This window comes from Coloeus monedula, assembly GCF_965178545.1.
Source record: "Coloeus monedula genome assembly, chromosome: 23".
Lineage (NCBI taxonomy): Eukaryota > Metazoa > Chordata > Aves > Passeriformes > Corvidae > Coloeus > Coloeus monedula.
The window spans coordinates 769793-796459 of NC_138803.1; the positions used below are offsets into that span (position 1 = coordinate 769793).

Here is a 26667-nt window from a genome sequence, read left to right on the forward strand (position 1 = left end):
TGCTATCAGAGGAGTCTGAAACCCGAGGACATTCCAGGGAACCATGCAGAGCTACATGACCAAATTTAGTCCGAAGCATTTCGCCTTTTAAAGGCAATGGGCCAACCCAGTGAGAAAACAGGGAAAAATGCACCAGCCGGCAGGCCGGGGATGGTGGGTGGAGGAGGCAGCCCCAGCCTGGGCCATGGGGGCTGAGGGGCTACTAAAGTGGGCAGCGTAGCTACGAAGGGATGGGGGGAGGCTCTGCTGTGACAGTGACAGCTCTTGGCTGAAATCGGTAAGGAAGCACCCACTCCAGAGGAAGTTTCCCTCTTTATGCCGCTGCAGTCTGGACTGGTGCCGTCAGCCGAAGCGCTCAGCCCCTCGCAAAGGGGTGGGGGTGGTGGTGCCGATGCAGACCGGTTCCATCGGGGGATGGAGGCAGCAGGTAGTGAGCGCTCCCGGCTCTGCAGATCTGACCCCCCGAGGATTGTCAGAGCTCCCACCGACCCACAGACCCTGAGGGGCTGTTCCTGCAGCTGCTCTTCCTCACACACTCCCACTTCCCCTTGCCAAGCGCCAAAGACATCCCTCCTTCTGCACAGGTGGAATTCCTGAGTCTCCCCTGCTCCTGGTCCAGGCAGTGCCCTAAGCCTGGGCTTTGGCTGGCGGCACCAACTTTCCATCTCCCTAATCCATATAGAAGCTCTACTGGCACCTGGGAGTTCTCTCACAGGGACAGGAGACAGGCTCTTCTCTCCAAGTTTCCAGGCAGCTTTACCCCATGTCCAGCATTTTGTACCCATTCGTTATCCTGCCAGCTCCATCCTGGTTTTCTTCATCCTTTATCATCCTCCTAATATTTACTGCCTGCTCTCAGGCCTCTGTCTGCTTATCCAAGCAAGGAGCCCTTTGGTCTTTTTTGACAAAACAAGCTCCCCTAGGATTTTCCTCAGCCAAATCACCTCCTCTGTCTGTCTTCCTGATCAGATCCCGTCCTGGCCAGATCCCATCCACAGGCACTGGGTGCTTCAGGTGAGTCTCCAAGTGCCGCGTGTAACAAACGAGACATTCCCCATCCTGACAGGAAATGTACATTCTTGGTGCATTCCAGGATTTCCCTTATCTCCAGTGCTGCAGTGCCCAGGTCCTGCTCATATCCTTCCTATGATTCACCAGCACGGCTGAGATTTTTTCCAGATTGTAGTAGAAACTGTTTGGTTTAGTTTCCAAGTGGACAAACTTAAACATTGCTGCAGTGGATTCCATCCCCATCACTTCTGTTTCCCTGACTCTGCAACCCTGGTCTTGGTGCTCACTTGCACTGGGAGGACACAGCCATTCTCTTTCCCAGCTGGCCTCAGAGAGAGAATCATGGGATGGTCTGGGTTGGAAACGACCTTAAAGCTCACCACGTTCTACCCCCTACTGTAGGCAGGGACACCTTCCACTAGCCCAGGCTGCTCCAAGCCCCATCCAGCCTGGCCTGCCAGGGATCCAGGGGCAGCCACAGCTGCTCTGGGCACCCTGTGCCAGGGCCTCCCCACCCTCACAGAGAGGAATCTCTTCCCAATATCCCATCTAACCCTGCCCTCTGGCACTAGGAAGCCATTCCCCTTTGTCCTGTCACTCCAGCTCCTGATGAGAAGTCCCTCTCTTTCCTCTTTGACTCTCCTTCCCCAACACTGCCACAGCTGTGACAGTGCTGAGGGCAACAGAAACCACAGTGAATTTAGTGTTTGGTGCCCATTTGGTGCTGTCTTTGCCTGAAGAAGCCAAATGAGTGTCTTGTTTGTTCCACCTTAATACAGCCCTGGACCTCTCTAAGATCCTGTCTGGTCACTTTTCAGGATACAAGGCTGGAAATGTTTTAACACTGTGTGTTTTGGATGAGACATTTGAGTTACAGAGTCTGGGGATGGAAGAAATTAACTGACAGGAGGGTGAACCTAGGTGGGTGTCAGGCTCTGCTCCCAGGGAGCAAGAGACAGGACAAAAGGAAATGGCCTCAAGTTGCATCAGGGGAAGTTTAGGTTGGATATTGGGAAAATTTCTTCTCTGAAAGGATTGCCCAGTCCTAGCACAGCTGCCCAGAGCAGTGGTGGAATCCACATCCCTGGAGGAATTTACTGGGTTAGTGGTAGTTCTGGGGGAATAGCTGGACTTGATGATCTTTTCCAACCTAAACAAGTCCATTATGCTATTCCATAGATGTCCAACCCTCCAGTATTTCTAGGGCCTTGTTGTGCTCAGTCATCAAGTGTTTATAAGAGATGAGCAACAAACTGGAAGCTCATTTCCCAACTGGAAAGCGCACAACAAAAAGGCAGTGAGGAATCACGTCTTTGTGTCTGCCTCTTCTTGGAACAATCCAAGCATTCCCAGGTGTGCCAACCCTGGCTCCAGGGACAGGACATGCAGACAGCCCCAGGGACAATCTGCAATGCTAAGTAAGAGAAAGAATCCTTCTACTTAAAAGGGAAATCTGGAATTTTCTCTGTCTGCCTTTCCTTCATAGTAAATCACTGCAAACTATCCCATATTGTAAATTGGTTTTCAACAGAATAAAATCACTATCAACACCTTGATAAAATCTCTATTTTGTCATTCCTGAACCTCGATTCTTGTGATGAGAAGTACCACGTGCCAAATTCCCTAAGAAGCTGTGAATGTGGCCTGGGAGACTCCAAGTTTCTCCTGAAGTATCACCCATCCTTTCCTGATCCAGGAGTCCACATCTGCTGTGCACTCCTCCCCTGCACCACAGAGCTGGGCAGAGGTAGAACAGAGCATCCTTTTGTGGGGGAATATTCCTACATTAGCAGAAGATCTGGGAGAGAAGCAGGGGACATCCTAAACTTGTCACGGTTTAGAGTGGATGGTCTCAGTGTGATTTATCTTTACCATCACACAGCTGTTTTTAACTGGGATATGGGCACAGTTCTGTTAGACCATATTCCACAGGGTTCTTGAGGCTGTAGAAAGAAAACACCAGAAAGAAATTTTGTATTTTCACCCCAGAATAAGAGGAGTTCTGGATATGTCTGCACTGACTGGTTCTTCATGGGCTACCAACAGCTGGGACTGGGGATGTGTTTGGGGACCCTTGGGCCACGCCCCGGAGCTGGTTTCAGCCACCACAGTGGGGACTAGTGAAGTACAGAATCCCAGAACCCCAGAATTGCTGGGGTTGGAAGGGACCTCTGGAGATCACCCAGTCTGACCCCCTTGCCCAGGAAGGGTTACCTGGTGACACAGGAACACTTCCAGGTGGGCTTGGAGTATCTCCAGAGAAGGAGACTCCCCACTGCCCCTGGGCAGCTGTTCCAGTGCTCTGCCCTCCTTCATGGAAAGAAGCTCTTCCTCATGTTGAGGTGAAACTTCTTGTGGTTTAGTTTATGGCCATTGCTTCTCATCATGTCACTGAGCACCACTGAAAAGAGTCTGGCACTATCCTCTGACACCCCTTGGAGATATTTGTCTGGATTGATGGGATCCCCTCTCAGTGTTTTCAGGACTAACCAGGCTCAGCTCCTGCAGTCTCTCCTCATCAGAGAAATGGTCCAGGCCCTGTGTGGCTCAGAGCAGTGGGATACGGTGTAGTTTGGCACACAGGAGGCTCCTGGCAGCTCTGAATCTGTCAGTCTTGGATTTATAGGGTTCCCATCTCCATGGCAACCAACACCTCGAGGGCACTAATGAATATTTCCAAACCACTCGCTTTGAAGCACCACAACAAGCCATTAGAGAGGAGGGACAGAGACAGAGGCAGATTAAGCAGCTTTTCCAGGCATATTTACAAACTCTGGCAGAGTTGAGAAAGCCTTCCGTGCCCCCACCTCTCTCATTGCCACCTGGGACCATCCATCTGCCTTTATTTTTCCCTATTAGCTGATAAAGGACAGCTGAACTTTAAATGGATTCCTCTAGTCTGTTTTCTTTCCCTTTCCTTCAGAGCCCACAGGAGGAGAGGTTGAAAACTGATCTTTTTATAATTTCTTAAGCTGTTTGCTGAAGAGTGACATTTCCCTGCCTGGCCACAACAGGCAGTGGGTGTCTTGTGGCCAGTGAGAGAAGTCACATCTCTCCCAAACCAAATGCATCTTTATCCAAAACCTCCTCTTCAGACACATGCTCACACGACAGCAAGAGTGGAGAAGACTATATATTTTGGGAAATGAACCAAATCCTGGCTGTGGGGAAACTCAGAAATCCCAGAAAGCCCTTGAACATCTTCCCTGAGCCTGTCCCACGGGTGCCACCCAGTCCTTCAGGTGATTCTGAAGCTCCTGCACCTCATGGAGTCACCGTGTTTCACCAGCTCTCCCACAGCTTGTGAAAGGCAGGACCAGAGTGACCATTCAGCCTGATTTAATGAACATACCACTCATTAGGCAACAGGGTCAGACCAGTATGGGAGGAGTCACAAAATAATGGAATTGTTGAGTTTGGAAAAGCCCTCTAAGTTCCCCCAGCACTGCCAAGGCCACCACTGACCCATGTCCCCAGGTGCCACATCCACATGTTTTGTAAATCCCTTCAGGGATGGTGATTACACCACTGCCCTGGGCAGCTGTGCCAGGGCCTGATCAACCTTTCCGGGAAGAAATTTTCCCCAGTATCCAAACTGAACCTCCCCTGGCACAGCTTGAGGCCATTTCCTCTTGTCCTGTCCCTGTTCCCTGGGAGTAGAGCCTGACACCCTGTCATAGGTTAGCAAGCATAGTCCCGGAAGGGACGTCCTTGCTAAGGGGTGCTTACAGTTTCCTCTGGGAACTGATAGAATCTATCAGCTGGCCAGTTTGAATATGGACAATTCTCTAAGCCACTTAAAGTTGTGAACACCTCTGTGATCCACATTTAAGAATAGGCAAACTCCCCCTCCAAGCTCTCTCTCGTTTCCGGCGCTGGCACAGGTGGCTGCGGGCCCCGTGTGGGGGCCAGCGGGCCCGGCCAGGCCCTGCTTGGGCCAGGCCGGGCCGGGCCACGGCCATCCTGGAGCCATGGACCTGTTCCAGCCGTGGAACCCCCCCCACTGCCTTGCCGTGGGCAGCCGGAGCGGCTCGGCTCTCCCCCCTCTCCACGCTCTCCCCCCTCTCCACTTCGATAAGAAAAATTCAACACTCCAGCTGCAAGGCTGCAAGGCCGAGGTGAGATTAACCCTTTTACTGCTGTGAAGAGCTGAAAACCTGAGGGAAGAGAGAGAGGAGATGCTTAAAGCTGAAATTCTGTTGTGAAGCTATGATATATCAGAGTATCCCGTTGTAATTCCATGAAGATATGGGGGGTGGAGTGTTCAACTCGTAAGCAAAAGCACCTGCGCTGAGATAGGCAGATGCTGACGCAGCTGTAATTTCATGAGAAGTTTGGACAGGGAGAGATGGACCAGATGAGGACTTTTGCTCTAAACGGGAAAGGAGAAAACCTCAGTCCCTAGAGATGAACCAGATGAGGACTTTTGCTCCAAATGGGAAAGGAGAAAACCTCAGTACCTAGAGATGCTCCCAGAGATAGTCTTAACGATGAAGATGATGAAGACCCTTTGCTCCCAGGGAAGGAGAAGGGCCTCTGTTTTTGTTTCTGAACGGCTCAACCTTAAAATTGTACCCCAAGAAACTTCAAGAGTGGACCCTCGAAAGCAGTTGCGGGAAAAGCTGCAAGTCGGGGGAAAGGACTCACACGCAGGCAGAGAGACTCCTCTTCCTAAATGGACTGAACAATATTTGGAAGTGGGCGGCTGTCTCGTTGTGATAATGTTTTCATAGCATGAGCAAGAAGAGACTTCTCTTTCTAAATGGACTAAACAAGGTTATTATGAAAGTGGTAAACAGACTGAACATCTTAAGGGTTGTTTTTTCACATTGTCAGTGGGAGAAGGGAGGAAGGTGGGGGGAGGAGGAGAGTTCTGAAGGTGGTATAATTTTTTTTTTCCCTCTTTTAGGTCTGTTAATAAACTTTATATTCTTTCAAGTTTGGTGCCTGCTTTGCATTTCTCCTAATTCTTATCTCACAGCAGATAAACAGTAATGAGTATTTTGGACCAAACCACTACACACCCCCTCCCCCCCTGCCCTGGCTGCACCCTCCTGTCAGGGAACTTTGGAGAGTGAGCAGGTCCTCCCTGAGCCTCCTCTTCTCCAGGCTGAGCCCCTCAGCCACTCCTGGTGCTCCAGACCCTTCCCCAGCTCCGTTCCCTTCTTTGGACGTGCTCCAGCCCCTCAGTGTCCTTCTGGAATTGAGGTGCCTAGAACTGACCCCAGGATTGGAGGTGTTGCCTCACCACTGCCCCACACAGGGGGACGAAACCACAGCAGTACCAGAGGACACAGGAGTGGGGAGAGCTGCCCTGGTGGCTGAGAGAGGCCACGATTTTCTACTTTTCCCATCTCCCCTTTTTGGCCAAAGCAGAAGCCACAATAGCACCTCCCAGGAATCTCCAAAATTGCATGACTCCCACCCCCCACCTTAAATGAGGTCAAACACACCTGTTCGTGAAACCCTAGGAGTCTTTTAAAGCATCAAAACCCAGCACAGCAGGTGGAGCATTCTAGCTCCTTCCTGGTGCTTCAGCCATATTAAAACAATTAAGTTGTTGGAGAACAACTTGTTTTGCACTCAGTTTTTGCTACCGAATGATTTGCTGCCCTTACAGGACAGCAGAGCGTGTAATGTTAAATTAGGAGTAGAAAAGAATAAGCAATTTAGAACCTCGAGTGGCTGCAAAGCACTGGACGGGGCAAGGCTCCAGGGCAGAAAATGAGGCTGGGAGGGGAACTTCTTGTGCTCCACAACTCCCTGACAGGAGGGTTGAAGCGATGGGACAAGAGGGAACAGCCTCATCTTGTGCCGAGAGCTTTGCAAGCTGCCCGGGAATCTCCTGCCATCACGGACACTGTTCTCTGCATTCCAGCTCTGCCTGCCCAGGGAACTGACCTGGTGGAAGGGATGTCAAGTCCCCGCTTCCAGCTGTACACAGAGCCACAGGAGCATCCCCTGGGACATGCGAGGTCAGCCCAGCTCCTGCAGCAGCATCGGGAATGGCGTGGGCTTGGGCCCTGACATTCCAGACTGACAGGGCTCGGAGCAACCTGGGACAGTGGAAGATGTCCCTGCCCACGGCAGGGGATGGAACAGGATGAGCTTTAAGGTCCCTTCGAAGCCAAACAACTCCATGATTTCATGAAACTTGGAGCAGAGTGGTTTGTCCTTGGAGCAGCTTGCACAGGTACTGCTCCTAAAAGAGAACTTTTAGGAGAGGAACTTTGGACAAGGGCCTAGAGTGGCAGGACAAAGGCTTAGATGGGATATCGGGAAGGAATTCCTCTCCCTGTGAGGGCGGGGACGCCCTGGCCCAGGTTGCCCAGGGAAGCTGTGGCTGCCCCATCCCTGGTAGTGTCCAAGACCAGGCTGGACGGGGCTTGGAGCAGCCTGGGATAGCGGAAGTATCCTTGCCCGGGGCGGAGCGTGGCGCTGGATGAGATTTAAGGCCCGTCCCACCCACTGCATTCCCCGCTCCGGGATTTGTCCCCTCACGGCCCGGCGACACGCCCACCATCACGGCGCCTGTCAATCAGCGCAGGGGGCGGGGCCGGGCATGGCGCACGCGCAGACACCTCCCTGCCTCGCGCTTCGTCCCGCCCTCCCCTGCCATTGGCCGGCGTGCGGCCGCCGCAGCCAATCGCGCGCGGGGAGGTGGTGGGGCCCGGCAAGATGGAGGAGTACGCGCGCGAGCCCTGGTGAGGGGAGCGAAGCGTGCCTGGGCCGGGATCGGGATCGGGATCGGGATCGGGATCGGGATCGGGATCGGGATCCGCGAGCGCCGGGAAAGGGCGGGGGAGCGCTGCGGGCGCGCCCGGGGCCGCTCCCGTCGGAGGGGCGGGGTTGACCTTGGTGGGGCCCCCTGAGGGAAGCGGCGGAGGCCGCTCCGCGGGGCCCGCTCGGGGCCGGGGCAGCCGAACCCCGCCGCTGCCGAGCCCCGCGCGGCCTCCCGGAGCGGCCAGGAGCCGACGGGGCCCTGCGGCCTGCGCCGCTCATGCGGCTCCGGGGGCGGAGGGCGCTGCAGTGACGGTCCCATGTCGGGCAGCGCTTCGGTCCTTCAGCACCCCTTTATTCGCAGCCCCATCTCTTGTCCCTTATGCTCAGCTTCCCTTCCAGCCTTCCCTTATCCTTAGTGCCTCCTCATCCTCAACCCCCTTCGGCCTCAGCCCCCCGTCATCGGCCTCCCTATCCTCAATCCCCCCTCATCCTCAGCTGCTCACATTCTCAGTCTCTCCCTCATTCACAGGCTCCTCATTCTCAGCTCCCCTCCTCATCCTCAGTCCTTTCGTCATTCTCAGACTATCCATCCTCAATCCCCCCTCGTTCTCAGCTCGCCTCATGTCTCCCCCCGACCTACAGCCCCTCCAGTTCTCAGTCCCCCCTCAGCCACCATCTCAGTCCCCCGTCCTCAGTCTTTCCTCTTATCCGCAGCCCCCCGATCCTCAGAGCCACCATTTTCAGCACTTCATCTCAGCCTTCCTTCATCTACAGCCCCCTTCACTCTCAGCCTCCCCCACGCCCCACTCAGCCTTCTCTCACCCCTAATTCTTTCTCAGTTCTCTCCCTCATCCTCAGTTTCCTCCATCCTCAGCCTCCCCCACCCCCTCCTCAGCCTTCTCTCACCCTTAATTCATCCTCAAACTCCCCTCAGCCCCCAAGTTCCCCCTCATCCTTGGCCTCCCCAGGCTCCCCTCACCCCCCAGTTGCCCTGCCCCTCTCCTTGCCTATTTCCATAAGCCTAGCCCAGCCCCCTGGCCCTCTCCATGGCAAACTGGCAGTGTCTGAATCCTGTCATGGTTCAGCACTGTCTTTGTAGACCTGCACAAACACATTGGTTGCAAGTCAAAGGTTGTATTTGTAGTAATAAAAGGATTAAATGCAAGCTCAGGTGCAGGGTTACTGAATCCTGGGCAGAGTTCTCTCTCAGCATGGAGAGGGACTTGGGACAAGGGCCTGGAATCACAGAACAAGGGGGAATGGCTTCCCACTGCCAGAGGGCAGGGTTAGATGGGAGGCTGGGAAAACAATTCTTCCCTATGAGGGTGGGGAGGCCCTGGCACAAGGTGCCCAGAGCAGCTGTGGCTGCCCTGTGCCTGGAAGTGTCCAAGGCCAGGCTGGATGGGGCTTGGAGCAGCCTGGGCTAGTGGAAGGTGTCCCTGCCCATGGCAGGGGGTGAAATGGTCTGAGCTTTAAGGTCCCTTCCAGCCCCAATCGTCCTGAGATTCTGCTTGCCTTTGCAGACAGAGATCTGTGACTGTGCATGAGGCTTTTCCCAAACTTTGCAGGTTGCTCTGCTGACATGTATTAAGTTTCTCCATAAATGCCACCCCTGCCTTTTTGCAGCATAAAGTCTGGTCATGAGCAGAGTAAATTGTATTTATTAAAAGATTGCTGTGGGCTCCAGGAAATCCCAGAATTACTGAGACTGGAAAAGACCTCTCAGACCATCAAGTCCAACCTGTGCCCTATCCCCACCTTGTCAAACAGACCAGAGCACTGTGTGCCACATCCAGTCATTCCTTGAACACCTCCTGGGACAGAGATTCCACTGCCTCCCTGGGCAGCCCCTTCCAATGCCTGACAGTCCTTTCTGTGGAGAAATTCCTCCTGATATCCAACCTGACCCTTCCCAGGCACAGCTTGAACCTGTGTCCTTAATGCTGTGCAATAGAGATGTTTCACTGCCAAGCCATGGGGAGCTGCTGGTGTCCTCCATTGTTCTGACCCCTTTGCTGCTGGTCACCCAGTTACCCAGCCCCCAGGAGCTGCTATCCTGGGGCCAGGCGGGTTCCCTATGAGCCACTGGCGCAGAGAGAAAAGGCCCCTTTGTTCATTTAAAGTGTGGTGGCCTCTGATTCCAGTAGTTTTCCAGCTGTCAGGAGAACTGCAGGATGCCGTGGGGCTTGGAGGGAGGACTCACCCCTCTCTCAGGCATCCAGAGCTGGTTTGTGGCTGCCCCGGAGCCCTGGGAAAAGTGAAGTCTTGCCCTCTGCTCTCTTCATCTCTGAGAAATCTCTGGTGCCATCAGGGACCCGACCTTACCCACATGTCATTTCCCTGCAGCTGGGGCTTCCCTCAGTCAGGGAAACAATTAACAGTAATACTGTGCTTGTAGATAAGTGCCAGATTAACAGTGGAATAATCTCTTCTCCTCCAATTCTCTATGAGGTCAAGCAGTGCCAGGGCTGGGGGTATTTTGTGTCAGCTTTGAGAGAGTTTGGAGGAGCTGACACACAGGCTGGCTGTGCTGGGATCAAAGAGGTTCTCTCATTTAAAAGCTCAGAAAATCTTGGAGAGTAGTTTAAAAGGAAAATTAGGAAGCCCAAAGGTAACAGCTAATGAGGTTAAAGAGGGAAGCATTCCGTGATTGGGGTCTCATTAAGAGGCTTCAGGAAAAAGCAGCCATGATTTGTAGATTGGAATTCCTTGACTTTGTGCATAAGGGACGCCAGCTTTACATAATCCATTTAGGTTTCCAAAAAGCCTTTTAACAAGATCACTCTTTGAGAGTTAACAAAGGGAGAGAATTGGGATGAGATGTGTTATTCATAACAGGGGAGATCAAAAACTGCACAGGAGATGTGAGAGCAAAACAACAAAAAATCCCTGAGAAGAAAGACTTTGAGTTGCTTTTCATCTTGGCATCTCAGACAAGAGTGTGCCTGGAACCTTTTCCTGGTGCAGGAAAGAGCAGAAGGAAAATAAACTGTTGAATTATTGAATGCAGTCAGGGCTGAGGGGGTTGTAATGAGGTAGGACGAGACCATGTGCAGGCAGGGCAGACAAACAGGAGGTGATGAAGGATAAAATAGACTGCCTTGCTTCCTGAGGCCATGTGGGTTTGGGAGCTGGATGTGGCTGTCACTGGGGACACTCAGTGGTGACGCTTGGGTGGGCTCCTGGTGCCTTGGGAACAACCCATGGATCCAAGGTACAAAAGCGAAGGCAGCACTGAGTGTGACCTGTGTACACAGGAGTTCCCTTGGGAAGGGGGCAGGGCTGGCTGTGCAGGAGGAGATTTGGAAGTAGGTCGTGAACGTGAGGAGCCAGGGAGGACATGCAGGAGAAGGGACTGCAAATTAGAGATACTTTGTTCAGGAACAAAACACTTTGTGGCAAAGCCTGCAGCACAGTGAGGCAGGTTTGTCACCCCTCGCTAGAGGAGGTCTGTAAGGTGGGGAGGTGGCAGGTCAGGGCTGGTGTCCTCATGTGCAGGAGCTGGAAGCTGTAGGGGGTCCTCAGGAACAGAAACATGACATTCCAAGTGAAATTGGAAATACTTATTGATGTTCCTACCTGACATAAACACCGAGCTTGCCATGGTGCTCAGATTTGTGACCTTCATGCTATTTTAGGCTGATTTTTGCATTTTCTGGTTGTTGGCAGTGCAGGAGTTAAATTACCTGAGTGCTTGGCTGGAAGATCTCAATACAAGATGAAAGAAACCAAACAGCTTTGTTATTTTATGCTCTGAAATTACCCACAGTGAACAACAGAAGTTAATGGCATCTTAAAGCTCACCTAGTCTAGGAGTTTGGTTTAGGGTTGCAAGGCTCCAGTTCTTGGCAGAGGTTCTGAACCCCAAATGAAGGCTCCCCTGGCAGGTGCTGACAGCCTGTGCTGCAGGAAGATGCTTCTGTGCAGGGTTTTCCTGGCTGCTCTGTGATGTTGGAGCAGGAATTGTGGCTGCTACACCTCTGAAGGGATCTCTGTTTTGTTTGGGTGGACTTCAAAGATCCAGAGTGCATGAGGAAAAACCTTTCCAGCTCAGCAAAGGTAACTTTGAAGTCTCACTTAAATAAGCAGAACTAATGAAAAGAGCGAGTGATTCAAGAAAATGTGTTTTGTGCCAACTGGGAGCAGAGTCTCATGGAATTTGCTACCTCAGTTCTCTGTAGGTCAAGAGAAGAATGAGATCAGGGAATTTAAAGCTATTTACAGTATGTAAGTAGGGCAGAGCTGGAATTCTGCAGGAGTTTTCCATGATGGAAGTATGTCTCTGCCTTGTGTGAGGAGTTCAGGCATTTCTGTATAATTGCTACTTCCCACTCCAGGGAAGTGGGCCAGGAGACTCTGGCAAAGGTTGAGTTTGTTTTCCTGTAATATTCTTGTTTTCTTTGTTGCTGCCTGCTCAGTGAGCTGGATGTGAAACAGAAAAGCCACCAGGCTCTATCTTCACCCCAGTTACACCAGTGCTGAAGTGCTGGATCCATCCCAGTCCCTTACACGGTTTAACATGATGGGATTTAATATTTTCATCTCTATTTTTCTTTCCAGTCCCTGGAGGATAGTGGATGACTGTGGAGGGGCCTTCACCATGGGGGCCATAGGAGGGGGCATTTTCCAGGCTATCAAAGGCTTCCGAAATTCCCCAGTGGTGAGTAAAATGCTCTGAAGGTGCATGGACTGCACTCTTGCCTCCACTGTCCTTCCCCAGGGAGCGTGGCAGTGAAGGGCAAGGAGAGGAAATCCCTGTGCAGGGAGCAGGGCTGATTAAAGACCTGTACATCGTTAATCCAGACCATGAGAATCTGTCCTGGCTCAAGATCTGTGGGGTCCTTCAGTTTTTGGGATAAAATTGCTGCTTCCCCGTTTGCTCTGGTGGCCACAATGGGATACTGGTAGCTTGTTCCTCCCTAAGTGATGAACATTTCCCTTGGGATGGGGAAGTGCAGCAGGAAACATCCACCTTGGCTGCTCTCCTGCTTGTGGTTCTGTCTGCATGGAGGGACATGAAGCCTGGGCTCTCCTTCCTTTCCTGGCCTCTTCCTTTCTTTTGAAACGTGGAATGACTCAATGAAAGAGTCTTTTTCTCCTTCAGATTTATATTAAAAGGTATAATTTTCTTTAATTAATCTCTTATTTAATCATTGCCCTTTTTATTAACTCAGTTTTTCGGTGCTCAGGTTTGGTTTCAATGCAGGAGTGAGTAAACACGGCAGTGAAGGTTTGCTGATGCAAGTTGGTTTTCACTTTCAGGACTTCTGCTGCAAAATTTTGGCTATAAACCCATTGCAGAGACATATGATAAATTAAGATCTAATTGCTACTTGAACATTTGTTTTAAAATTTCTCTGACTTCATATAAAAGGTGTTTTTGATGTTACTCTGACAATTAGCTGTTGGTTTGAGGTGGGTTTAATAATTAACTTTCCGAACTAGTCAGATCCTGCAGACACTTCACTTGAAAAGGACTGTGTGCTTAATTAGATTCTTAATATTGCTTAGGACTTGCTAAATATACCTATCCTCACTTCTGTGTGATTGTAACAAAAATAAAACTTGGTGGATATTCTTTAAACTGTGTTAAAGTGTGGGAAAATGTGTAATTGTTCTGTGAGGTCCTGGGTGACATGTTGAGTATTGGACTCTGGAAGGCTCAGCATGACTTCACTTCTCTTGGCTACAAAGACTGTATATTCCACCTGCAGGAATGACTGAAGTGGCACAGCCAGTGGGATTGCCCATCAGATAGGAAGAAAAAATGATACATGTGAAAAATCGCTGCTTATCCTGCTAAAATGTTACTGTAATGCCTCCTTCAGTCACACTGGGCCCCTCAGACTGTGAACCCAAATTGTTTCCTGCCTGGTAACTGTAATTCCCATATGTACCTGACAGGAATATTGTAAGGGAGTGATAAATAGTGAAATAGGTGTAAAGCACACTTTGTCTCAGCTCCTCGCAAGCTGCTGAGGGGGCTCAGAAGGGTGTTGGACCTTTGGCAGGTTTTTGCAATACAGACTCAGCTTGGCTGTAAGATTTTACTGTTTTATTTTACCTAAATTCTCTTATTTTAGGGTGTCAACCACCGGCTGCGTGGCAGTTTGACAGCCATTAAAACCAGAGCTCCACAACTGGGAGGTAATGAATTTTGGGGTTTTGTTGCACAGAATTGACTGTTGGCAGATAACAAGAGTTTGGAAATGTTACATGGTGGAGGTGCACTGACACCTGAGCTGGGTCTCAGCAGGTTTGTTGGCCCAAGCAATGACTAAATAGAGTTCTGATAGATCCAAAATGAGTTTGGTTGGGAAGGAAACAGTCTGTGTTCCTGGAGTGATAAGCCAGCAGTAATAACTGGCCATGAACAGCAGAGCTCCCTGGAGCCTCTTCGTGGTGTGCAGGGGGTTAAGATAAAACTAACTCATTACAAGAAGTGATCCAGCTTGGATCAAAAATAGAACTTGGGGGTGTCCCTGCATGTGCTGTAGGATGCTGAGCTCCTGAGGCCCCAGGAGCAGGGTTGGGTGTGGTGTGAGGTGTGACATGACTCTGCATCGTTGTCTGTGAGGAAATACGTTAAAAAGGGATACATCTGGAAGTTCCCTTAGCTAATCTGACTTTGTTAGGATGAAAGTTCCATTATAATCACAGTTTGATAAACTTTCTGTAGTTAATTGTAGATTAGTGAGATGATATATAAAATGGGGGGAGAGGGGGATAATGACAAGTTGGAAATTTTCCTGTATTTATTTTAACCTGTATTTGGTTCTTCATGAGTTAGAATTTACTTCATGTCTGAAAGGGAGCACAGTAATGCCACAGCACCTCTTGTGCAGCACAACTGGCTTCTCTGCTCTCTCCAAAGTGGCTTTGGTTTGATTTGGAACAGGGAGCTTTGCTGTCTGGGGAGGTCTCTTCTCCATGATTGACTGCAGTATGGTCAGGATGAGAGGGAAGGAAGATCCCTGGAATTCCATCACGAGCGGAGCCCTGACTGGAGCCATTTTAGCTGCAAGAAGTAAGAAACTAGGGATACCAGTTGAAAACCTCGTGCTCTCTAAATGTACAGTTTTCATTGTTATAGCAAAGCAACAGTCTGTGGCACCCAAATTGGAATTTGCTGTCTCAGATGCTGAAAAATAATCTGAAGCTTTTCTCCTCTGCTTAGGAAAGTAATAATCAGGCTCTCAAATGTTCCTGGTGTTCCTTGAAGGGAGGGCAGAGGGAGCTGCCCAGTAATTATCCTTTAATGCAGCTTAATGGATGCAAAATTACTGCTCTGAGTCTGCTTTAGGAGAGATCAAGACTGCACAAAGAGGGTGGGCAGGCCCTGGCACAGGGTGCCCAGAGCAGCTGGGGCTGCCCCTGGATCCCTGGCAGTGTCCAAGGCCAGGTTGGATGGGGCTTGGAGCAGCCTGGGACAGTGGAAGGTGCCCCTGCCCATGGCAGGGGGGGGAACAAAATGATCTTTAAGGTCTCTTCCAGCCCAAACCATCCTAGGATTCAGTAGATTCTGACATGTAGCAAAGAAATGAAAAGCATTGGTTTGTGCTTTTCATTCCCAGATGGCCCTGTTGCCATGGTCGGATCTGCTGCGATGGGAGGAATTCTCCTGGCCTTGATTGAAGGAGCAGGAATTCTGCTGACAAGATTTGCCTCCACACAGTTCCCAAATGGTAAGGAGCCAGAGGATGTGTCACAAGGGTTTGCTTTGCTGATGTGCCCCTGGCAGTCATCTTCTTACCCTAGAGTGAATCTGCACTGCCCTGCCAGCTTCTGAGGCTGTGGAAAGCCAAGGAGGAGCTGCAGGTGCTGATGACACGAGGTTATCACCAGCTGCTTCCTGCTGGGAGACTGGAGGTGGCATGGCTGAGAGCAGGGATGTCCCTGCTGTCCCTGGCTTCTGCCACACACCTGGCACATGGTGGCAGAAGGGTTTTACTCAGGGGTGGGGCACAATGGTTTGAGGGAATGGCAGGCAGCAAGTTGTGGAAAAGATGGGTGGTTCTGGCAGGCCATGGTCTGTGTGGGGAACTCTGGGCTAAAAGAGATGATAAAGACCTGGGAGATACAGATACACGATTTCCAAAAAAGGTGGTGGTGATTCTCTTCTAAACTGCTTCAGTATCTGCATCCCTGACTTCTTTCCCAAGTAAAATGCAAGCAGGGCTCTCACTGAGTCAGAAGCTGTTGTGTGAATGCTTCCCGTGGAAAATCCTAAATATCTCTGTCACAGAATCCCAGACTGGTTTGGGGTGGCAGGGACCTCAAAGCCCATCTCATTGTACCTCCTGCCATAGCCAGGAACAGTTTCCACTAGCCCAGGTTGCTCCAAGCCCCATCCAACCTGACCTTGGAAACTTCCAGGCATGGGGCAGCCACAGCTTCTTTGGGCAAACTGGGCCAGGTCCTCCCCACCCTCACAGGGAAGAATTTCTTCCCAATATCCCATCTATCCCTGCCCTCTGGCAGGGGGAAGCCATTCCCCTTGTCCTGTGATTCCAGGCTCTTGTCCCAAGTCCCTCTCCAGCTCTCCTGGAGCCCCTTTAGGCACTGGAACGGTTTCTAAGATCTCCCTGGAGCCTTCTGCTCTTCAGGCTTAACACTGGTAGCTTCTCCCAGCATTTCGTTGTAGGATAAATGCTCCACCTTATTTTGGGAAGAACACAACCCACTAGTGTTGGATGAATAGTAGGTCACTGTTTCCCAAGTGAATCCTCTTCTGGGTTTGTTCACCAGTATTCTTCATCCAACCTAAACTATGACAATTTCTGTTCTTTAAAGATGCTGTGAAATTAATCTGCCTTGGAGAAAGTGTATCATCTGTCCATGATGATGAATTCTCTCGGGATTGTCCCACCACAGCTGTGTTGCTCCCTCCAGCAGCAGGCAGTGGATCAGGAAGCTGACTCCACACTTGTTCCGTTTCACTGGTTGCTTTATTGTTGGGCGTGGTTAAACCTTTCTAGAGGGGCCAAGGTCACCTCAAGGGCACTAACGTGCAAGTTTCCAGCTGCTTTATGTGACTGGAAAGATTTCCCTCTCCCTGCTCTAGCTCATTTCCGTGCTAGAAAACCTTGTCTAGTGCAAGGTGTCCCTGTCCATGGCAAGGGATGGAACAAGACGAATTTTAAGGTCCCTTCCAACCCAAATCATTCCACAATTCCATGACTCTGTGAAACTTGGAGAGAAGTGGTTTGTCTTCGGAGCAGCTTGCACAGTGTACTTTTCCTAAAAGAGAGCTGAATAGGGTCTTTGGGCAAGGGCCAGGAGTCACAGAACAAGGGGGAATGGCTTCCCACTGCCAGAGGGCAGGGTTAGATGGGAGGCTGGGAAAAAAATTCTTCCCTGTGAGGGTGGGGAGGCCCTGGCGCAGGGTGCCCAGAGAAGCTGTGGCTGCCCCTGGATCCCTGGCAGTGTCCAAGGCCAGGCTGGATGGGGCTTGGAGCAGCCTGGGATAGTGGAAGGTGTCCCTGCCCATGGCAGGGGGTGGGAATGGGATGAGCTTTAAGGTCTCTTCCAGCCCAAGCCAGGCTGGGATTCTATGCAATTTTTGAAACTTTTTATGAAACCGAAACCATTCCGGGATTTATGATTAATTTTAAGAGGGATTTATATAAACAAACCAGTTGTGAATCCTGTTAATAGGCAGAATCTCTTGTCTTTTGGTATTCATTTGCCTTTTCCCCTGTCCCTGCTCCAGGCCCACAGTTGTCAGAGGATCCATCCCAGCTCCAGCCACCCCCGTTCAGCGACTACCGACAGTACCAGTGATGGTCCCTGGCCACCGCCTCCTCCTCTTCCTCCTCCTCTTCCTCCTCCTCTTCCACTTCCTTCCCTGCTCCTGAGCGGTCCCACCTGGAGGATGCGGAGGGGGTTTGTACTTAACACCAGTGGTTGTCCCTTACACACCATGCCAGGAGGACCTGCAGCATTTCTTAATGTCAAACTGCTCAGGAGAACTTTTAGAAAAGAAAATCTATTTATTCCTGATATATTCCGTTGCTGTAATGTTACACGTGTCTGGTAGAATACAAGGAGGTTTGAGACAAGGACCAAAGAGAGTCTTGTCATCCTTTGGACGCAGACTGGAGTGAAAGTCTTGGAGTCTCCTCTGGGATGTCGCACCTGCAGTGAACACAGCTGGAAGGTAGCCTCTTCCCTGTCGGATTTAGGTTATGGGGCTGGAGGGGGAAGCATTGCACCTGCTGCCAGCACAGCCTCCTGCTTTTCATCTCGGATCCTGGCCTGAGCAGAGTTACCACATCTGCTCTGTGGTTTTGTCCTTAAACTGCAGCCGTGGAGGCCCCTTCCTTCTTGCCAGCAGTTACAAAATAACATCCAGCAGCGTCTTCTGTTGCAACTCATTAATTAACTCGATGCTATTGTGCGCTGGCAGTTTCTGATACAGTATCCAGAAAGACTTGAGTAATGTTATCTGAGCCAGTCCTGGCTTTTCCTCTGCCCAGGGAGGAGGAAACCAAGTCAGCCATGTAGTGGAAGCAGAGGATGGAAGGAGCAGAAGTGCTCACAGTAATGTTGACACGTGGGTAGATTAGGGTTGTGTGAGGTGTGCACGCACGTGTGAGAGCCTGATCATCTCCTGTGTCCTTAGAAGGGACATCTTCCACCCCCCTGCCTCCCAGAATCACCCCCGGACTACCAGGGCTTGTGTCTCATCCCTCAGAGTTACCACTGGTTTGTAATTTTCAAACCCTTACACACAAAAGTGCCTTTTGTGTGTTTGTGTTGTGTGTGTGTAAAGGCTCTTCTTGCTTTGCCACTTCCCTGGTTCCTCGGGCAGATTTTGAAGGCAGTTTTCTCTATTTGTGTCACTCGGGTGGTGTCTCTTCTGTTTTCAGGTGAGTGTCTGTGCTCTGAGAGACAATTACACTTGCGGATTCCCTGAGTATCCAAACCTGGGTGTTCAGATCCCTGGTGTTTTCCCAACCTCCAGAGGAGGAGCAGTCGGGTGTTGTTCAGATCCATGTGGAGCTCCAGGGTGCCACTCCCAGGCCTGGCTGTGCATCATGGAGCTTTGCTGGAACGGGGTGGACACTCATCCCTGTCACCTCCTGGAGCACGGGGTGACCTCTGCCAGCAGTGCTGTGTCTGGGAGCAGGCTCAGCCTGGGTGAGGGGTGGGATACAGGATTGGTCAGGCTCTGCCCAGGTGGGATGGGGGATGCAGGACCTGCTGCTGCCTGTGCTGGGGGCTCCCGCCAGCCCCAGCCTCGGGGGTTTCCAAAGCTGGGCCACATCCAAACAGCTCAGCAAAAGGATGCCCCCACCTGTGGGGGAGGGCAGGAACAGGTGGCACAGGGGCTGTGGTGGCTCTGCCCACACTGCTCCTTCACCCCTAGGTCAGGCAGTGGCCTTCAGCTGCCTGAGCTGGGCTTTGCTGTGCTGGCCTCTGCCCCTCTAAAACCCTGACAGTCACTGTCCCCTGTGCACCAGGAGAAGCCTCTGGCATGGTCCTGCCAGGCTGTGACACCTCTCCTGCCCTGCTGAGCCCCAAGGGAAGTCACAGCCCAGAGCTGTCACCAGCCAGGGCTGGGCTTCCTGCCCTGTCATCACCACACCACCCCAATTTCCCGTTTATTCCAGCCCAGTCCAGACTCCACCGCAGCTGGAGGGATCCCACTGCCCCAGGGCGCTCCTGCCCTGCTCCTGGGGGTGCCAGAGCCCTCTCTCCCCCTTCCCCAAAACCAGACACGGACACAGCGGTGACACTGAACTATTGACCTTTTTATTTCAATCAGCTACAGCAGCTCTACATTCCCTACACCACTGTCCTTCCTCTCTCCTCCTGACAGTGAGGGAGCTGAGGACTGCAGCGGCAGCGCATCATTTTAAAGCTTAGTATTAAATATTAAATATTCTTTCATTTATGTTTACATTACTTTGTCAAGGAAAACAAAACAAAACAGGACAATTAAAACTTTAAATTACATGAGTGTGTGCCCATGCCTGGGGCTGCCCCAGCCAGGCACTGCCATGGGGGATATGCAGAACTCCTGGTGCGTGAGGAGCAGGATGTGCTCGGCTGTGCAGGAGCAGGGAGCTGTTCCCTGTGCTGCCAGAGCAGCAGGTGATCCCGGTGCAGCTAAAACACTGTCTGGAGGAGGCGGGAGTCCCCCTGCAGCCCCAGCGCAGTGCGTGGGGAAAGGGGTGAGGATTTGGTCAACAACTTTGCTGAAGGATTTATCAGTTTCTTATTTTTTTGTTTCTTTAAAAAAAAAAAAACCAAGAACCCCAAATGGTTTTGAGTCTTCCTTTGATTTTAGCAAAGACAAGAGTTTAAAAAGCACTTAGGAAGCTTGTACTAAAACCAGGTGCTCTCAGAGGAGAGAGTCGTCTGTGCACCCCCCTTCCAGGCCGTAGCGGAATTCCTGCAGGTTGGACACCCCGTAGAAGTGGACAAAGGCTGCAGCCACCACCAGCACGTGGAAGATCTGATGAGACTGGAACTGCAGGGAAGCAAAAAAGCCTTTAGACAAGACCAAAGGGGACAGGAACACTGTCAACACCTCCTCCTGTTCCTCCTCGCTGCTCCAGGACTGTCCTCTGCCCTCTGCCCCCCGCTCTGTCGCTCCCAGCAGTGATTCCCACCCTGTACTTTGCCCTGCCCATGCCAACACCTGTTCAAGGTCTGCCTGCCAGCATGTGCTGAGGCACAGCAGGACACCCCCCACCTCCAGCCACTCAATGCCCCCTCTCCTGACCCCAGAGCTGCCCCCAGACACCCCGTTCACCCCCACACTCACCCAGATGTCGAACTTGCCCGGGAAGAAGCGCTCAGGGATGCGGGCGGCGTAGAGCCCAGCGCCTGTGATGTACATCACGGCCATGAGGAAGAACCAGCCCATCTGCCCCACCGTGGTGGCCTTCACAAAGCCCTCGGCGATGGTGAAGTGCATGGTGGGCACGACCCCGCTCAGCCCCAGCCCCAGGAACACGCCTGTGGCCCAGAGAGGAGGTCAGGGAAAGGAGCTCAGTGTGGAGGGGGAGCTGCTCCTCCTCCCACCAACTCCCCTTGATCCCTCATCCTGTGTTAAGGAAGCAGCTTTTCTTCATTGGATTCATAGAATACCCCGAGCTGGAAAGGACCCATAAGGATCATTGTGTCCAACTCCTGGCCCTGCACAGGAGACCCGCAAACAATCTCACCCTGTGCCTGAAAGCTTTGTCCAAACACTCCTTAAACTTCCCCAATCCTCGTGGCCCTTATCCTTCACAAAACGAGGGATCCACAGCTCCACATCCCAGGCAAAGCACCCCTGTGCTCGCTGGGTGAATCCACCCAGTATTTCTTATGCAGGGCTGCAGCAGCTCCCACTCCTGGCTATGGGAATGGACATTTTGGAAGGTGCCAGCCCTTTGGATTGCACCAGGAACACAGCCACCGCTTCCAGGAAATTAATTTCTTGGAGCTCCTGAGGAAGGAGCTCAGCAGCAGCTGAAATGTTCAACTCTGGCCTCTGCTGAGTTGGCAGAGAACAAGTGGCACAACAGTGACACTGGCCTGGAGAGGCTCTGGGTGGCACCCAGCTGGATCTTGCTCGTCCTGGGGGCACAGGATGCAGTGGGGAGGAGCCATGGGGATGTGAGTCCTGCCTGTCCCGTGCCCTCATCTGAGGGCTCTCAGGTGGCCTCTGGCTCAGCGTGGTCTCTCCTCACTCATGTAGCCAAGACAGTGCTCCAACAGACATTTGCTTCAGGACCCCTGGGAGCTGGGGAGGGACGTGTCTTCTGGTGTTCAGAGAGGCTGATGGGACCTGCTGTGGGGGTAAATTGGGGTGTGGGGCTGGAGGCAGCCCCCCACTCCACCCCCAGGAAGGCAGGGACCAGCCAGCGTGTCCCTGGCAGGGAAGAGCTCAGGGATGCCTTCCTCCTGTGCCCTAGCTGCAGGTTCCTGCTGCCACTGCTTCCCAGGGAAGGTGGAAAAGGCACAGCCCCAGCCTGCCCAGGGCTATCCTTAAACTCCAAACCCCAGGCTCTGCTCAGGAGATGAATCCCCAGCACAGCAAGAGAAGGCAGGAGGCTGCTCCCTGCAGTTCTGTGCTGCTCAGGGGGAATGAACCCACCAGATGCCCAGAGTCTTTCCCAAATGGAATCTGCCCAAAGTGCCTCCCAGGACTCGGGGGAGGAGGGAGCTCCTACCTGCTCTGGTCTGCCTGTGCTTGGGCGTGGCAAATCGGTCCCACTGTGCCACGATGATGGCAGAGATACCCAAGACACAGACGATGGAGAGGTAGATGAGTCTTGGCTGTGGGGAGCAGTAGAATGAGTAGTAGAGCCATGGGACGAAGCTCCCCATGATCAGCAGTGCAATTCCTGAATAATCCAACCTGCAGCCAGGATGCAACGACAGAGAGCCACAGGTGAGCCCCAAAATCCACCCTCTCCATGTGTGGGAACTCCCCAGCCTGCACCTGAGTGCAGTCACAGGCAGGAGGGGCGTGCTGGGGTCCCATCAGGGCCAGGTGCGACAGGAGGAAGGGCCTGGGCATGTAGGAATGCTGGGGAGGGGCAAGAGGGGGCTGGAGCTCAAACCACCAGGAACAAATCCCTGAGCACATGGATCTGTGATCCTCCACTCATCTCACCACCAAAACACAGCACTTGCACTTCCCCCACTGCCTTCCCAGGAACACGAAGGCATTCCTGCTGGGTTTGTTCTGGAGACAGGATCCCATGGGGTCTCTGGGGGTTGTGCAAAGGGGATGGGCAAGATTCCCAGCAAGCAGCACCCAAATGAATGCCTTTAATAGCCATGTGGGAGCAGAATGTCACTTGAGAGCCTCACTGCGAAGGCTGACGGGAGCTTGACTCTTGGAGCAGCCCAGGAAGAGGCACAAACCACTGACCAGCCTTCCCACTCTGCTGGGAATCCTGTTTGTGTTCCTTCTTTCCATTTGGTTTCAGTCCAAACTGGATCCAAAATAGAGGTTTTTAAAAGCATCCAGTAAACTGGGACCTACCAAACTGGCCATGGCCCCCAGCTGCCCAGTGAGAGCGAGACTCCTCCTCACTTCACTCCTACGAGGGGCACAGAGCCTGTTCCCTTGGGAGCACAGAGCCTGTTCCCTTGGAAGTCAGGGTCCTGTTCCCTTGGGAGCCAGGGTCCTGTTCCCTTGGGAGCTGCAGGGCCCCAGGATCTTTATCATGCACCTGAGACCCCTGACCTGGCAGATTTAAGGTGCTCAGGCAGAGCCCTCCAGAACCCTGTTGTGGTTCCCCCTCAGTTCCACGCTGGATTGGGTGGATGCTCCCTTCCCCCAAGGATAAAACATTTGGGAATGCAGTGCTTTCCAAGAGGAAGTGCTGCAAGAACCCAAAAACCTCCCAGGAGACCACACAACCACACTCATGCTGACTCACTTCGAAAAAGTCCGTGAGACCTTCTCCGAGTGACAGTAGACAGTGTGGAAAAGCCAGGAGAAGCTGAGGCACAGCACTGCTCCCAGGAAGAACATCCCAAACACCACCTTCTCTTGGAGAGGAGCCATGAAGTACATGTTGGGCCGCAGCATGGTCAGGATCCCGAGGCAGAGGAACAGAACAAAGCCTGCAGGAACACACGGAGCGGGAAGTCAGGGGGACTGTGGGAGAGTTCAGCAGAGCCACAATGAGAACAGCCCTGGCCATGCTCTGGGAGGTCCTGGATGTATCCCAGGGGTGCTCAGTGGCCCACAGTGGGTCCTTGGCTGAGGCCTTTGTTAGTGCAAACGAGCAGGGCTGGGGTCAGGGGAAGGGGCAGGCACAGGGCAAAGAGCTACTGAGCATCCCTGTGTTTCACAGGGTCATGGAATCCCAGACGGGTTTGGGTGGGAATGGACCTTAAAGCTCATCTCATTCCCACCCCCTGCCATGGGCAGGGACACCTTCCACTGTCCCAGGCTGCTCCAAGCCCCGTCCAACCTGGCCTTGAACACTTCCAGGGATCCAGGGGCAGCCACAGCTTCTCTGGGCACCCTGTGCCAGGGCCTCCCCACCCTCCCAGGGAACAATTCCTTCCCAATATCCCATCTATCCCTGCCCTCTGGCACTGGGAAGCCATTCCCCCTTGTCCTGTGATTCCCTGCCCTTGTCCAAAGCTTCTCTTCAGCTCTCTTGGAGCCCCTTTAGGCACTGGAAGGGTCTCTAAGTTCTCCCTGAAGTCTTCTCGTCTCCAGGCTAAGTATTCCCAGCATTCCCAGCCTGGCTCCAGAGCAGAAGAGCTCCAGCCCCCAGAGGATCTCTGTGGCCTCCTCCAGACTCATTTCAGAGGAACATCCTCTGAGGCTTCCCTGTTTTGTCCAGGACACATTTCCTCATCCCATTCCTGCAGTGGCTGAGCCCAGCCCTGGTCCCTCTCTCCCAAGGGGCTCCAGGAGCTCCAGGCACTCCATGTCCGATCCTACTGCATGCACAGGATCCACACAGGGAGCCCCGGGCACGGAGAGGACCCAGCAGCGAGCCCGTCCTGACCCTAATGCAGGGTCCGAGCCCCTCCAGCCCCAGAGCTGCCCCTTGCCCCAGTCACCCAGCAGGTGTGTCCAGATGTTGCCCGTCTCGGTGTGTATCCGGAAGATGCTGCGGAAGCAGGCGCGGAAGGAGGGCATGGGGGGCCGGTGCCCGTGCAGAAGGTAATCGTTGTCCTTGAGCCAGTCGGGCAGGACATCGTAGGGGATCACGCGCCAGCGCCCCTCCCACACCTGCAACACACCAGGGGATCAGGGCAGCCCAGAGCCCCAAATGCACGGGGAACAGCCCAGCCCTGGGATGCTCCCTGGGGAGAGGAAGTTTGGCTTCTCTGACATGAGGTGCCCTGTGGGACCCCCTGTGAGCCACCCCCATCCTGCGCTTTGCTCCCCACAGCCCCCCAAGGAGTGATTCCAGGTCCTCCCAGGGACTGATTCCCCACCCCCAGGGAGTGATTCCCAGCCCAGCCAGGGGGTGATTCCTGGTCGCCCCAGGGAGTGATTCCAGGGAGTCAGGGGCGATTCATACCCTCAGCTTTAACCCTTCCACACCCACAGTCTGTTCCCTGCGGTAATTCCCGTTTGATCAGGGAAGAAGCACAGCAGCCACAGTGACTGCAGGCACCGGGTGACACCCCTGCGGTGCTCCCGGGCCCCACCCAGGCCCGCAGGAACAGCGGGATTGCTCCCAGATCCTCACCCACCATGGCTGGGCCAGCCCCCATCCCGGCCAGCCCCATCCTACACCGTTCCCGGGAAACGCTGCTGGGAGCAGAGCTGGAGCCAACTGCGGCCGCGTGGAGCTTTATCTGGACACATCCCATCACCCCGAGCCCTGGGACTGGGGAATCTGCTCCAAAATCAGGACCGGGGCATCGCCGCAGGCTCCAGTACCTTGTACACGAACTCTTCCATCTTCTCCATGGCATGGTGAGCCTGCAGGGGCAGGGTCAGCACCCGCACCACCTCCTCCTCCTCCTCGCGGGCCGCCGGGCACGGCGGGTCCTCGGCCTGCGGGGAGAAGAGCCGGGAAGGAGCCGTTCCAGCCCCCAGGAGAGGAATCATCCCTGCTCTTCTGAAAGCACCTGGGGCTTCATCCCTCCGAGGGGACGGGCAGGACCCGCCGGTCACCCTCGTTTATGCAACACGCTGCTGCTTGACCCACCCGGGGCGGGCTAATCCCAGATTTATCCTGTCGAAAGGCGGGATTACCGCCAGGGATTTTCATCCCTACAACCAAGGCTGGAACGGGAAACCCGAGCCGGCCCAGCCGAGCAGAAGCGGCTCCGAGCTGGGAACGCTCGGGGTCGCGGCACAGCTCGAGCTCTGCCCAGACGGAAAAGGGTGCGGGAAGGTGATTCCCAGCCCTGTGGAAATGCTGGGGCACTGGACACACCCTGGGACCACCCGGCACAGACACCGCGATCCCGGTGACCCCCGGACTATCCCAGCTCCACGCCTGCTCGGCAGGAGCAGAGTTTGGGGCGGCTCGGAGCAGGGACCGGCCCGAGGAACGACACGGAGCCGTACTCCCCCAGCTATTAATGGGATAACGGGCAGGTTCCCGGGATAAGCCGCGGGGGCGGAGCGAGGAGCCTGAGCCGGGCTCTGGATCCCCGGCCGCGCGGGGGTCTCGGAGGGGCTCACGCTGGCCGCGCCGGTGCCTCCTTGGTCCCCCTTCTCCTCTAGGAGCGGCCCCAGCTCGGCGAGCTCCAGATGCGCCCGTTCCCGTTCCCGCTCCCGCTCCCGCTCCCGGTCCCGGTCCCGGCCGGCGGCCGCCAGCCCGCTGCCCGCCCCGGCGGGGGCCTTGCGGGACGCCATCGGGGCGGCGGCTCCGTGCGGCTCCGAGGCAGCCGGTGAAGGTCCCTCCGCGTCCTTCTGCCGCCGCGCTGGGTGGGGGGAAGAAGCACAGAGTTACTGGAACCGGGGGAACGGGCGGCAGGGCTCTCCCCGGTGGTGTGGAAGCAGCGGCCCCGCCCGCCCCGGGCAGCGCCCGGACCCCCCGCTCCCCCGCCCGTCCCTCACCGGCCGCTACATCCCGCGGGCGGCGGCGGCGGCACCGGAAGCAACGCTGAGGGAACGGGAACGCGCAGCGCCGCTTCCGGCCTCGGGGCCACGCTCCCGCAGGGCCCCGCCCTGGGAATGGCGCTCTGTGATTGGTCCAGGCCGCTGTCTGTCTCTCTCTTCTCCCGCCCCGCCCGCCGCCGCCCGCTGCGATTGGCCGAGCCGCCCGGCTGAAGGGCCGGCGGGAGGCGCTCTGGCCGCCCGGCGCAGCTTTGTGGCCGCGCGCTCGGCTGCCCCCTGCTGGCGCGGCGGGACAGCGGCGGGACCGCCCCTCGGGGGCTGCGGTGACACCGGAACCGTCCCCGGCGTGATGCCTTCGAGTTGAATTATCTGCCCCGGAACTTTGTGTTTCAAGCATTGGGTAAAGTCACATCACCAAAATAAATATGCATTAG

General features: G+C 53.9%; 2 protein-coding genes across 3 annotated transcripts; one reads left to right on the plus strand and one right to left on the minus strand.

Annotated features, from left to right (window-relative positions):
* Nucleotides 1-7637: 7637 nt before the first annotated feature.
* Nucleotides 7638-17803, plus strand: TIMM17A (translocase of inner mitochondrial membrane 17A). Its single transcript, XM_082296203.1, has 6 exons — nt 7638-7715; nt 12295-12394; nt 13818-13881; nt 14633-14761; nt 15309-15419; nt 17447-17803. The coding sequence occupies exons 1-6, from the start codon at nt 7690-7692 to the stop codon at nt 17515-17517; spliced, it is 501 nt and encodes a 166-aa protein (XP_082152329.1). The 5' UTR covers nt 7638-7689; the 3' UTR covers nt 17518-17803.
* Nucleotides 17804-19469: 1666 nt separating this feature from the next.
* On the minus strand, nt 19470-26307 carry ADIPOR1 (adiponectin receptor 1). Of its 2 annotated transcripts, XM_082296201.1 has the most exons (8): nt 26234-26307; nt 25856-26097; nt 25103-25219; nt 24271-24442; nt 23127-23313; nt 21906-22093; nt 20510-20703; nt 19470-20212 (listed from the first exon to the last, which is right to left on the minus strand). In XM_082296201.1, exons 2-8 carry the CDS (start codon nt 26027-26029, stop codon nt 20084-20086), a joined length of 1161 nt encoding a protein of 386 aa, XP_082152327.1. In that variant the 5' UTR covers nt 26030-26097; nt 26234-26307; the 3' UTR covers nt 19470-20083. The 2 variants fall into 2 exon arrangements, with proteins under 2 accessions (XP_082152327.1, XP_082152328.1); XM_082296202.1 differs by lacking the exons at nt 19470-20212; nt 20510-20703 and adding an exon at nt 21299-21523.
* Nucleotides 26308-26667: the final 360 nt, after the last annotated feature.

Coding starts and splice junctions, on each gene's coding strand:
- TIMM17A (XM_082296203.1), top strand. CDS start 7,690: ATGGAGGAGTACGCGCGCGAGCCCTG. Junction 7,716..12,294: donor GAGTACGCGCGCGAGCCCTG/GTGAGGGGAGCG, acceptor TTTTCTTTCCAG/TCCCTGGAGGATAGTGGATG. Junction 14,762..15,308: donor AGCCATTTTAGCTGCAAGAA/GTAAGAAACTAG, acceptor TTTCATTCCCAG/ATGGCCCTGTTGCCATGGTC.
- ADIPOR1 (XM_082296201.1), bottom strand. CDS start 26,029: ATGGCGTCCCGCAAGGCCCCCGCCGGGGCGGGCAGCGGGCTGGCGGCC. Junction 25,220..25,855: donor GAGGCACCGGCGCGGCCAGC/GTGAGCCCCTCC, acceptor TTCTCCCCGCAG/GCCGAGGACCCGCCGTGCCC. Junction 22,094..23,126: donor GTCTCACGGACTTTTTCGAA/GTGAGTCAGCAT, acceptor TCCTGGCTGCAG/GTTGGATTATTCAGGAATTG.